General features: G+C 40.8%; 1 protein-coding gene across 5 annotated transcripts in view; it reads left to right on the top strand.

Moving 5' to 3' along the window:
- KCNT2 (potassium sodium-activated channel subfamily T member 2) overlaps positions 1-14,126 on the top strand; it is a 389,104-nt gene that overhangs the window by 146,389 nt on the left and 228,589 nt on the right. For all 5 annotated transcript variants that reach the window (XM_069968986.1, XM_069968985.1, XM_069968983.1 and 2 more), the window contains exon 2: positions 3,654-3,733. In XM_069968986.1, the coding sequence (XP_069825087.1) occupies positions 3,654-3,733 (80 nt within the window). The remainder of the gene's footprint in view (positions 1-3,653; positions 3,734-14,126) is intronic.

Here is a 14,126-nt window from a genome sequence, read left to right as displayed (position 1 = left end):
GAGGAACATATATAACATGTCAGTTTTACTATAAAATGAATGGCGTTAACATGAACCCCCCCCCCAAAAAAAAACTAATTCTTTTCTTTTCTTTTTTAATTTCACTGCACAAATAATTTTTTTCTGGTTTCACAGCATACTTTATGGAAAAATGAAGTTGTCATTGTAAAGTACAATTAGTGGTGCAAAGAAAAAAAAGGGCTAATATGGGTCTGTAGGTAAAAAAGTGCAAGCGCTAACATCAGTCAAACCCCTGTGTACATCTGTCACTCTTTCCCTTTCTGTACATGGTAAAGTGGGCCAATGATAAAAACTATTTTTAACTGTCATCCTATGAGGTATGTTCTGTTCCTGTGAGCACTTCAGCCAGCCAACTATTTCTCTCAAAAAGTTTATTTTTTTTTTTTTTAGGGGGGTGGGGGGTAGTTGACTAGATTCCTAACTAGAGTGTACACAGGAACAGAAAGTCTATAACAATAAGAGCAAAAAGGAAAGAATGGAAGAATACAGAAACCTCTGCCAGCACAGTCCAGCAAAATCATGTGTTGTTTATTCCAAGGTGGTCATCTCATATCACACATCTGGGGATATACAGAGCTAAAAGAAAATGATGCAATGACCCTTCCGTAGGTTCCTATGTACTGCGCATCACTGGAACTGATTCATTTGTATACAATATATTACAGAATTGAAATACATCCATATTCTATTATTCCAATTGAAGTACAGAGCCATAGCTAACAAATATTTCATCAGTTAATAAACACACTTAGCCGCCACTTGTTTCTTCCGCTGCCAGCCACTTTGTACTAAGTAGCATGGTTTGCTCGCAGGCAGTTTTTTTTTTTTTTCCTTTAACCATTACGAGTGGAAATATTGGCCTTAACTATGCGAGAAACTGCCAATATTTCATTATTTTTCCATCTCAAAGATTATTGCTTCCAATGTTTTATTCATCCCTGTGGGCATTAGACAGGTCTTTTTCATAATCGTAGCTGACTCGGGGAAAGTAACGTGGCAGGTGATAAGAAGGAAAGGTGAGCGTTTTCATCAGCTCTAATCCGCACTTAGGAGGAAATCACAGAGCACCGAGGGCTCGTAGCGCAGAGCAGATCTCCCCTTACTTACGGCTCCGTTAACCATATGATTACATTTTATGCGTGACTCAACACTTGTTTACAGAAACGGGAGATTAGTTAGATGGAGCGTATGGAGGGTTATAACATAGACGGTAAACAATTTACCTACGTGTTTTATCTGATGTTTTACAATGCTGGATCTATGCTCACTTTGGTCAGTAAGGGCTGAAAAACATAACGGAGCCCTGTACAGGGCTGTAGGTTGTATGGCAGTGCATTCAGCCTGTGTGCCTCCGTTAGTATGGTGCTTTATAGTGTCGGTCTTAATCCGAGTCTCGTGTTTAGGGGAATGAAAAAATTTGTTGCATTAACTCATAGATGATAAGGAGGTAAAAAATAGAATGTTATCTTCTATTGCAAATTAAAGAATTGAGAACGTTTTCACCAGATCCAAATTTTGGTATTTACTCAAAAAGAGGAAAATTTAAAGAAGAACCCCAGCCAAAGGGGAAGAAAAAATCCCATTACTGACAGATGGTGGGGGGAACATATAAAAGAGAGTATGCTTACCGGCCCCGTGCCCGCGTCTTGCCAAATCACCAGGCCCCCTTCTCCCGCCGGATGTCCTTTTCTCCCAGCTTTGGGTGCGTCACGACTCGGCTGACACGTCACAAATAGAGATGAGCGAACTTTCTGGACTTTTGGTCCGTCCATTCCCCGGAGTATCCTGGCCACATATTCCCAGGATCACAACTATGCACCCGGGATCACATTCATCACGATAGAGCAAACTGCTTTCGGACCAAAAGTCCGAAAAGTTCACTCATCTCTAGTCACAAACAGGTGGGATTTAGCCCGCTCAGCCAATCAGTGACTGTGGCGGGCACCAGGACAGGTAAATATACCTTCCTTATTATGTTCCCCCAGCCAAAAATAACTCCCACCACCACCACCGCCACCAGACTTCTCCTTTAGTTTATTCCAGGCACTATTGTAATAGTTAATAAAAATGATAAAAAAGACAAGTGTCCATTAGGTTCAAACTGTACCCCACTGTGTTAAGAAAGGGGAAGGCAAGAAACCTCAGGAGGCAGATGCCAATTGCCTCAGGGAGAAAACATTTCTTCCTGACTCCAATATGGCAACCAGAATAAATCCCTGCATTCAGGCCCTCTGTGAACTTATTTATAGGGGAAAAAAAGTCTTTTGTATTTTTTTTTATCAGAAAGTTATACAGATTTCTAAATAACTTCTGTTTAAAAATCTCTAGTCTTCCAGTACTTATCAGCTGCTGTATGTCCTGCAGGAAATAGTGTATTCTTTTCAGTCTGACACAGTGCTCTCTGCTGCCACCTCTGTCCATGTCAGGAACAGTTCAGAGCAGGAGCGGTTTTCAATGGGTATTTGCTACTGCTCTGGACAGTTCCTAACATTAAAAGAGGTGGCAGCAGAGAGTACTGTGTCAGACTGCAAAGAATACACCACCAATACTACTACTGCACCAATCTGCCCCGGCCATCCCACTCTCTACTTAAAATAGACTGTCCTTAAATTCTACAGATTTATCAAACAGCCTGCCCACATTGATAAATTTGGTGCATCTGATTGTCCACTGTTTGCATATTGAATGTTTAAGTACATATGGGCCTATGTGTTAAAGTGTCACTATCATTATTTTTTTATTTATTTTCCAAAAATCAATAGTCCAGGTGATTTTAAGAAACTTTGTAATTGGGTCTATTAGCCGAAAAATGTATTTTCATCATGAAAAAGCAGTTTAAAGCTCTCCCCCCGTCTTCATGGATGTCTATGGAGAGGGTGGGGGTGGAAGGAGATGAGGCACCAAAACAGGACAACAAAGAGTTAATTTACCGCTACATCTCCGGGCTATCTCCTCTGAAGTCAGCACTGACCTCTCTGACCTTTGAATACCAGCATTCACACAATCCTTTGTAATCCTTTGTTCTCTGCTCTCTGCTGCCGATTAATTTTCATGTCATTACAGAGAAAAGTAAAAAAAAAAAAAAAAAAAAAAGCAAAAGGGGGCGGAATTTCGCAGCGGAATGCCGTTAGCTTCCATGTCATAATGGGAGGCGTGCACCCATCATCGCTCAGGGTCTCTCCGCGCTGAAGAATTAACATGTTCATTCTTCAGCGCTGAGAGATGCAGCGCGTGCGCCTCCTATATAGTGTCATTGTGACACAGAGGCTAATGGAATTCCGCGGCGGGCAATTCTGCTGTGGAATTCCGCTCCTCTTGCTCTGTGTGAACAGGGCCTAAGCCAAAAAGTGACTTCATCACTGGACTTTGCCTACAAGCTATTGCATTTGTGCTATGCACCACCTCTGGATATGTGTGATGTTTTATGCATATAAGTTATATTGCTTTAAAAGCTGAGCCCCCAGCACTCCCGGCTTCTATAGCAGCCATAGAGATTGCACTTATCATCATCACATATATTTTAGTAAATGTGCTGAAAAATCTAAGAAAATTGTAAGAAATCTGTTCCATAATGCCATATGTTTCCCACCAGGCTTCACATTAACATCTTGTAATCTTTGCTTTCTTTACAGAGTTCAAGTAGAATTCTATGTAAACGAAAACACGTTTAAAGAGCGGCTGAAACTTTTCTTCATTAAAAACCAAAGATCAAGTAAGTCTGGAATGACCTTTGAGAAAAAATTGTTACTGTGTAAAGCTGCGTCCCGTAATGATAAAGGTAATAATTAAAAAATAAATGTTCTAGCTACTGAGCAGGATAAGGGATAGGAAAATGAATCTTCTAGTCTAGAGGCAGTGGCGTAGCTACCATAGAGGCAGCGTAGGCAGTTGCTATGGGGCCCGTGCAGGAGGGGGGCCCAGTGGAGAAGGTAAGAGCATGTGTCCTTCTGCTTAACACCTTATGTACTGCATTGTGTAAGTTACCCAGTTACCCAGTTTACTTACATGCTGCAACACAAAATAAAAGGTTTACAAGCTGAAGACAAAGAGATCTCCTCTGATATATATGCACAGTGCTTTGTGTTGTGCATAGAGGAGGGGGTCCCTTAAAACTTTTTGCTATGGGGCCCCGTAAATCCTAGCTTCACCCCTGTCGAGAGGATTGTGTAGCTTGTATACAAACTTTCAATGCAGAATAAAGACTAATGTTTATTATGCAATAGAGAAAACTCGAAGGGTTATTTAGCGCCACTCTTGTCTTCAGGTTGTGTGTGATATTGCGACTCCAGTCACTTCAATGGAACTGAGCAGCAATACTATACACAAACTGCGTGTCCATGTATTTGGACGAAAGTAACTATGGTTTTCTTATCCTGGATAACCCCTTTAAAGGGAATAAGAAGTATTTAAAGGAGATCTCCCATGAAAATAAATGATTACTTTATTCTAAATAAAAAATACTTCAAATGTGCAAGTACTTTAAAAAATGTCCAGTTTAAAGAAGAACTCTTAGCAGGTTATACAAATCTAACAGGAGACTGCAGACGGCGATGTCCCGTTGCAGTTAATAGTTTGCTGCCTGGTCTGGTAATACTGATAGGAGAACTGGGGCACCCATTAGGAGCACTGCCCCCCCCCCCCATAGTGTCAATCTTGCCTAAAGCATGCTCCTTTCATTATCTTTAGAAAGGGATCAGATAGAATCGGATCAGCATAATGGCAGCAGGCCGTGCTCCTAATGGGTGCCCTGGTGCACCTGATGCTCTTACTGGACTGTTGAAGTTTACTTTACTTCCTGGTGGGGGGTTGAGGGGGGAATAGATAGGGAAGGGGGGTGGGCAGATAGGTGATTGAAGCATATTACAAAGTTATATAACTTTGTAATGTGTTTCAATTACTGGGAAAAATCTTTTCGCTGGAGAACCCCTTTAAGTAAGTACTAAAATGCTTGAGTCCTCGTTACATGAGTCAGAAATTTTCTAATGCTTGAGTGCTTAACTTGACTATTGAGCTTCATTGAATACAATGGAAGACTCAAGCAAAGTGGAAGGTGCCTGGTTAACGTATTACATTTTTTTTTTTTTGTATACACATTAGAACTCCGGGCGTCAGTTATTCAAGGTGTATGGCCACCTTTACCCTGATGTTTGATTGAACACTATGCTCACCAAGCATGCTCATTCAACACTAACCCTTACTAATCCCCCATGTGCCTGCATTGTTTTGAGACCTCTTACCCTTGGTTATGACCTGCCTGTGGGCATCCACTAAGGTGTGTCACCCCCCTATTCTGTCCCATTAGTGTTGACAGTTGGTCTTCACTGTAAATGCAAGCAAAGGGGATTGTGGGAAATTTTGTACACAGTTGTATAGTATGGAAAAAGAAAAGTAACAAATCCTCTAGGGTATTTTACTTAAATGGATATATAAGATTTTTTTTTTATAAGAATTTAACTTCATATATCATAAACAAGTGATAGCAAAATAAAAGTTGTAACACAGTAAAATTCAATAAGATAGTCCATACAATTAACACGCTGTAATACACACTTTTTAAACTCCTCTGTAGAGTTTTATGTAAAATTTGATGCAATTGTGTAAATTAATACGCAACAAACACAGTACATAAAACCTACCTTTTCCAGTCTCATCATATCAAAAGATTGAGAAATCGCTTCTCAGTTTCCCGTTTTTGCTCCCTATCATTTCCTTTATCCGTATACTTTAGCAAGTTTAATGATTATGGTATAATGACCAAGAATATGATGGAACCATAAAATAGAAACGATACAAACATCTCCCTTAGTAAATCGTAATGATTGTTTATGAGGTTTTATAGCACAAGCCGACCTTCTGTGAGTTTTATTAAGTAGCCATCAAAATTCTGACCAAATGCAGCCGCACATACCGGCAGAAAATGTAATGCGGTAAATCTCATTAAAGGACATCTGCATGTTTAAGACGTCGTGTAAAAGACCACGTGTTATTTTAACTAAATGGTGACCTTAACCCTTTTCTTTCTGTCCTCTCTAAGTAAACACCACCGGTCATTTGTCTCGTCTGACAAATATTTGTGTCAGTAGTTTAATATCCTGATAATTTACATGATTTATATGATGGACAAAGGAAACGATCAGTTTCTTGGCACTTAAACGGCAAAGCTTAGTGTTTCCGCTCTTGGCTTGTTGCCATAATATCCATTGATAACTTAATGACTTCATAAGAAATCCTGTTGTTGTTGGAGTAGAAAGGATGCCAGGAAAACAGGAACATTTTCTAGAGAAGTGTAGATTGATGGCCATATCCACTGTGAATGGCAGGTTTGGCGGACTAAAGTCTAAAGTATATGGCAACCTTAAAACCGGCTGCAATCTAAACTTCAATCAGAACTTCTACCGGGAAGGAGCAACCAAGCCAAGTAGGATTCTGGCCTAGTGGGAGCAAATCCTAGTGCATGCAAAAGAATGCCGGTTGATCTTCCTGAGGTCAACCATCATTCTCTCGAATACACTTACTAGACTTTATTCCCACCTAGCCAGAGTCCTACTTGACACTGATGAGGGGCAAACACCTCTAAACAGCTGTAAGTGGATGGCTACCTTGCTTGGGTGGTTTCCTTGACTAGAGACCATCCTTGGCTTGGTTGATCCTTCCTGATAGAAGGTCTTGACTAAGCACCTGGAAAACTTGTCAACAGAGACAACACTTCAGCTCTGCTATGCCAGGTCCAATCATGACAGTTCCATGGGGGTAGGAGTGGTGGTCTATAATGATGTATTACTGCAGATAAGGTCACTGGGCAGGAGAGCCAGTACACACAGAGCTGTGAGGGAGGGAGGGAGTCATCAGGCCGGCCACCGCTGATAATACAAAAAGATGGTCGGGAACCTATAAAACAGCTGTAAATATGACAGACAGCTGAGAGTGCCTAGCAGGGAGAGACAGCTAATAAGGTAAATAAAACCAATTGCTAAATTTCATGACATACTGTTTTAGATGTAGTTGTTGTGATGAGGAAACCCCTTTAACCCCTTAGCGCCCCATGACGTACCTGGTACGTATCTGCAGCCAGGGAGCGCCTCTATTAGCCGGCGCGGGTCCCGCACTGATGCTGAGCCCGGCTTGGCAATACATTGCTGTAGCCTGCAGCGGGCAAAAGTAATGCATCACCAATCTAATGGATCATTGCTGTGTATATACTGTACACAGTATCGATCTCTATGAGAGATTAATACTGTGTATATAGAAGTCCCCCATGGGGACCTTTAGTTAAAGTAAAAAAGTGTTTTTATCAATAAAAAAAAATCCCCTCCCCTAATAAAAGTCCAAATTACCCCCCTTTTCCCATTTTATAAATATAAATAAATAAACACATAAACAAACATATTTGGTAGTGGCACGTGCGTAATCTCCCAAGCTATAAATTTATCACATTCCTGATCTCGCACGGTAAACAACGTAGGCGCAAAAAAGTTCTAAAGTGCAAAATTGTGCATTTTTGGCCGCATTATATTCAGAAAAAAATGTAATAAAAAGTTGCATATGTGCAAACAAGGTACCGATTGAAAGTACACGGCGCATCATTGTGTCATCATGGCGCAAAAAATGACACCTGATACAGCCCCATAGACCAAAAAATAAAAGCGTTATAAGAATGGGAATAGAGCAATTTTAAACACATTTAGTTCTTTTTTTAAAGGTTTTAATTTTTTAAAAGCCATCAAATAATATGAAAGTTATGCAAGCTACATATCGTTTTAATCGTACTGATGTAAGAAACATAGATAACATGTCAGTTTTACCATAGGGCGAACGGCGTAAACGCAAAACAAATTCCTTTTTTCAATTTGACAGTGCAAATGATTTTTTTTCTGGTTTCGCGGCATATTTCATGGAAAAATAAAGTCTGTCATTGCAAAGTACAATTGGCTTAGCAAAAAATAAGTGCTCATATTGGTCTCTAGGTGAAAAAATGCAAGCGCTATGGCCTTTTAAACATAAAGTGGAAAAAGCAAAACTAAAATTGGCTTTGACTTTAAGGGGTTAAATAACTGACTGCATTACATATCCCACCATAGGGCAGGCAGCGTTGCCATGATAATTAGTGTTATCTACAGTAGTTTTTTTAAAGTAATATTCCTATCTCATTATCTAATCCTCTTCCACAAAATTGGTGATCAGTGGTGATCCAATAACTGGGACACCCACTGATACAGGGGTCCTAGGACATTTCACCAGTGGTAGAACACCCACCAATCGGTATCTAATTTTGTGCTGGGTTTGTTATGATCAGTATTTCCCGACTCTAGGACCCCAACAGGTCATGATCTGAGGACATCTCATACAAAGGACATCAGTGGTGATACACTTATTAATAGTGATATAACCTGTACAATACTATGGAAATCCTCGTATTATCACATGTTCTGAGAATGAGAACTCTGGTTTCAATCACTTTCTTTGTTGTAGTACCATATTTCTTTTTGACCCTTTGTTGCTTTTTTTTTTTTTTTAGTTTTAACTAAATCGGAAAGAAATTGCTGGCTAAAACTATGCCAAGAATTGCCAAGAAGAGACAAAAACATCACAGTCAAATCTAGCATGTTGCCACAAAACAGATAAATTTAGCTTTAGTGTTCACCAGAACATAAGTGTTGGCATGTGTCTAGACAAAATGCCAGTTTTCTTTTTTTTTTTTTTTTTCACGGACACAGTACAAACCTGTTTTTCTCCAGTAATATTTCATCTAATTGGAAAGTGAAAGAGATGAGAAAACTCCAAATTTCCAAAGTTACTAGTATGGAGGTCGGCCAACTCCGTGGGCTAGTAAAGAGATGTTTTCATAAAAATCTCAACCTTAACAGCTGAACATACAGCAGCATCTCTGAGAGTTTGTTTTTATGAATCACTCTAAAAAGATTGAGCAAACATGAAGCCTGGGCTGTGCTACCAGAAAAAGAATAACAATCTCAAGCATCGAAACTCAATGGTTATAATCCCGCAGAGAAAAATCTACTGCAGGTTTCTTATAGGAAACTAAAGCAGCTACAATGACTAATATTGACTATGAAAAGTGCATGTGAACATCTAATGATATAAAACATTTGTATAACAGTGTTATAGTATAATCTATAGCAGGGGTCTCAAACTCAAATACACAGTGGGCCAAAATAGCCCTGGTCAGTGGTGTGCGTCTCCCAGTGCTGTGCACTATGATAAATGGCATAAAAAATTGCTATAAGATATGATTAAACCCCAACACATGTAATCTTATATAGTAGCCAGCCCTCCCCTGTAGTTTCATATAGTAGCCAGCCCTCCCCGTAGTCTCATAGTAGCCAGCCCTCCCCCATAGTCTCTTATATAGTAGTGAGTCCTCCCCATAGTCTCTTATATAGTAGCCAGCCCTCCCCTGTAGTCTCATATAGTAGCCAGCCCTCCCCGTAGTCTCATAATAGCCAGCCCTCCCCAATAGTCTTATATAGTAACCGGCACCTAGAATAGTTGTTAAAGGGAACCTTTCACCAGTGGACGGAATCCGCGAACCCACCCTACCCCTGGATACAGCCCCCCCCCTACTTACCCCATCCTGCCGGTCCCGCTATGGCTTTCCACTGATCTTCTCATGTAAGTATGAGGGGCTGTATCCAGGGATAGGGTGGGTTTGGGGGGCCACCCCGGGGTTACAGGTTGTCCCATTAGTTTGGAATCACCCTTTTCTGTGGCCCCAGAGGCTGCGGGGGGTGCTCAGAGCAGTACGTGTGGCCTGTGGCCTACAAGATTATAATATGGGCGGTCTGAGCGGCTTTCTGGACCTCCCACATTATAATCTAATGCGATGGCAGGCCAGGTAATTCAAACTCTGAACTCCCTGGTGGGTCAAATATAATGTCCCCACAGGACAGTGTTTGACATGACTGATCTATATTGAGGAAGCCATTCAACATTCATCACTGAACAGAACAACAAAAATTTACACGGCAAAAATTTTTGTCATAATAAAAATAAATAAATAAATAAAAACTATATTGTTATGAGACATGTAAACAATTTTTTATCAATCGGGGTCTCACTACTGGTAGCCTCAACAATCAGAGGCAGCATTTTGCCACTGTCATTCATATTTGTCAAGGCCTGTAGACTTATAATGGACAGAGATCACTGTGAACCAAGGAATAGAATGCACCACCTCTTCTGCCAACTCGTTTTCCTCATTGAAAACAAAAAACAAAACGCATTGTGTTTATTTGGGGGGTATGTGTTTTTGCGTCGTTCGCCCTGGGGTAAAAATGACTTGTTATATATGTTCCTCAAGTCGTTTAGAGTAAAATGATACGTAACATGAATAACTTTTATATTATGTGATGGCTTGTAAAAAATTCAAACCATTGTTAACAAATATATGTTCCTCTATTCTCAGGCTTATAGCACTTTTATCCTTTGGTCTATGGGGTTGTGTGAGGTGTCATTTTTTGCACCATGATGTGATCTTTCTATCGGTACCTTGATGGCGCATATGCAACTTTTTTATTGCTTTTTATTACAATTTTTCTGGATTTGATGCGACCAAAAAAATGTGCAAATTTGCACTTTGGGATTTTTTTTTGCGCTTACGCCGTTTACCGTGAGAGATCAGGAATGTGATAAATTAATAGTTTGGGCGATTACGCATGCGGCGATACCAAAAATGTTTATTTATTTATTTTTATTTGTAACATGGGAAAAGGGGGGTGATTCAAACTTTTATTAGGGGAGGTTTTTTTTTACTAATATTAACACTTTTTTTTTACTCTAACACTTATACTAGAAGCCCCCCTAGGGGACTTTTAGTATAAGCACTCTGATCTCTCATTGATCTATGCTGTATATAGTAATAGTAATATAGCATAGAAGCAACAGAGTGCCGAGTCAGGATCAGCGCCATTACGGCGCAGACCCCGGCCGGCAGCAGACACGGTGATTGCTCCTCCAGTACAACGTCCTGGGGGGGGGAGATCTTCACCCCTTGACCATCAGGGATCGGGCTGCATAAGTAATCAGATGCAGCTGTCAACTTTTACAGCTGCATCTGATTACTTTATTAGCGGGCATGGCGATCGGACCGTGCCCGCTAATAGCCGCGGTCCCGGGCTCTATGTGGCACCTGGGACTGCGGCGGTTCAGAGTGGGGTCGCCACGCGGCCCCCCTTCTGAACTCCCCGAGGCGACCACAGGGCATGAATATACGCCCTGTGTCGTTAAGGGGTTAACCCCTTAAAGACAGAGCCAATTTCGATTTTTCCTTTTTCGTTTTTTCCTCCTTGTGCTTAAAAGGCCATAGCACTTGCATTTTTCCACCTAGAAACCCACATGAGCCCTTATTTTTTGCGTCACTAATTGTACTTTGCAATGACAGGCTGAATTTTTGCATAAAGTACACTCCGAAACCAGAAACAAAATAAATGTGTGGTGAAATTGAAAAAAAAAAACCTGCATTTTGTTTATTGGGGGAAATGTGTTTTTACGCCATTCGCCCTGGGGTAAAACTGACTTGTTATATATGTTCCTCAAGTCGTTACGATTAAAACGATATACAACATGTATAACTTATATTGTATCTGATGGCCTGTAAAAAATTCAAACCATTGTCAACAACTTAAAACCGCTCCATTCCCAGGCCTATATCTCTTTTATCCTTTGGTCTACGGGGCTGTGTGAGGTGTCATTTTTTGCGCCATGATGTTTACTTTCTATCGGTACCTTGATTGCGCATATACGACTTTTTGATCGCTTTTTATTACAATTTTTCTGGATTTAATGCGACCAAAAATGTGCAATTTTGCACTTTGGGATTTTTTTGCTATGCTGCAGAGATCCATGAGACAGGCACTTGTTTACTTCCGGCTACTGCAGCCGGAAGTAAACGAGTGCCGAGCAGGGGACCCCGCTCTGAACACCCTTACCGGCAATAGGCCGTAAAAATACGCCCTTTGTCGTTAAGGGGTTAAAGGGAATGTGTCATTAAAAAATTGTTTAAATATAGAGATGAGCGAAGCAAATCTGGAAAGAATACATCACTTCCTGCAGGACACACAGTACTGGAAGACATGAGATTTTTTTATATAGGAGTAAATTACAAATCTATATAACTTCTAAGATTCGATGTGAATTGGGCCGTCAATTCACTTTGTTCTGCAAAGTGAATTCCTGCCCATTTGTTAAGTAAATTTGAAAAAAAAAAAATCAATAAAAATGGCCGCCGCACATGCTGTCTGGAGCGTCACTGGGCGGGAGAAAGGGATTAACCATAATCCCAAGTGCCCATCCAATCTGCTGCAGGACGATGTCAGCTTCTTCCCCTTCTCCTTCCCCTCCCCCTCTATATAAGGCGGTTCGGTAATGGAGGTGGCCAGTCGGCTGTGTGAGCAGGAGAGAGCAGGATGGCAGCAGGCAGTTAGAGCAGAGCAGGGAGAGACTAACAGAACGGTATAGGGACAGAGAGGAGAGGATATGAAGGCTGACTGTGGGAGATTTTTAGCTGTAGCTGCCAACCAAGTGTCCAGTTTACCAAGTAATAAGGTTCCTATAGGAATTCACTGGGACCAGTGAAGACACAGTCCATATTATTCACTTACTGGGAACTGTAAACTCCTATTGAGATATATTAACTTACTGGGATCAGTGAATGGTCACACTCCACTCCTACTGTGTTTTAAAAATATTTTTTTTTTGTTAAAAATAGCTCAGGCAAGATGGCAGCTCCAATAACAATGTACAAATAGTAAAATAAATAAAGATTAAAGTCAGAAAATAGAAAAAGATTAGAATAAAAGAACAAGTTTTCGTATCTGATTCTAATCAGGAAAAGAAAATATATGTGACACATTCCCTTTAAGGAGATAACCCGGGAGTGATTAACTTTGTTGATTCAATGATATCATCTTCTAGTAGGTCAACAAGCATGCTTGCTTGCTCGCTCCATGTCTGTTCTCGGATTGTGAGGAAGCCGATATGGAATTCTAATGGAAAAATCCTCAAAGGGGCGATCCCAAACAACAAATACTGCATGCATTTCAACAGTGTGTATGAAAATAATACATAGCACGTGTTCTGCTGCTGGCCTCTCACCCAATACATTGATACATTTGTATATTACTGTATATACTTTATACTGTACATTTCCATGAGCCTGTATATGTAAAGAGAGAGAGCGAGAACATGGAGTTGGGAATGTTGTGGAGCACTCCGGTGTAAAAAAAAAATCTTTTTCAAATCAGCTGTTGTCAAAAAGTTATACAGATTTGTAATTTACTTCTGTTTAGAAACCTTAAGTCTTCGAGTACTTATCAGCTGCTATATGTCCTGCAGGAAGTGGTGTATTCTTTCCAGTCTGACACAGCACTCTCTGCTGCCACCTCTGTCCATGTCAGGAACTGTCCAGAGTAAGAGAGGTTTTCTATGGGGATTTGCTACTGCTCTGGACAGTTCCTGACATGAAGAGAGGTGGCAGCAAAGAGCATTGTGTCAGACTGGAAAGAATACACCACCGCCTGCAGAACATACAGCAGCTGATAAGTACACAGTCAGCAGTGGAAATATCAGCATAGACAGCATGCAGAAAGAAGGAAGCATGCACCAGCCAACACTAGGGATGGGTAAGGCCATGGCGGTGTCTGCCAGTGATATGTCACCAGGAAAGAGTTGGGGTACCATCTAGATCACCAGAAGGGAGGGAAAAAAGGAGATTGCGGAGGTCCGACCTTTGTACCCCATCCCCACCCACCCAGCCGATCTTTGTATCAGGCCCCGGCTTATGTAATATGAATAGAGACGTGGGTACGGCACATGACCCGCATGCTCTATTTATTCCCATGGAGCGATGGAAAGAGCACTTAAAGTGTCACTTTCTTTTTTTCTTTTCTTTTTTTTTTTCCAGAAATGAATAGTACGGGCGATTTTAAGAAACTTTGTAATTGGGTTTATTAGGCAAATCTGCCATTATCTGCATTCGAAAATACTCCCCTCCCCCCCACACACACCTCCCTCCTCTCTCTCATTCACTGCTCATTATCAGGAAATATCGACTCCTTTACATCAGTCAAGCCCTGTGTAACCTATGGAGAGGA

This window comes from Dendropsophus ebraccatus, chromosome 4 (genome assembly GCF_027789765.1).
Source record: "Dendropsophus ebraccatus isolate aDenEbr1 chromosome 4, aDenEbr1.pat, whole genome shotgun sequence".
Taxonomy (NCBI): Eukaryota; Metazoa; Chordata; class Amphibia; order Anura; family Hylidae; genus Dendropsophus; species Dendropsophus ebraccatus.
Note: the sequence above shows the minus strand (reverse complement) of the source record. Positions and strands in the feature narration are given on the sequence as shown.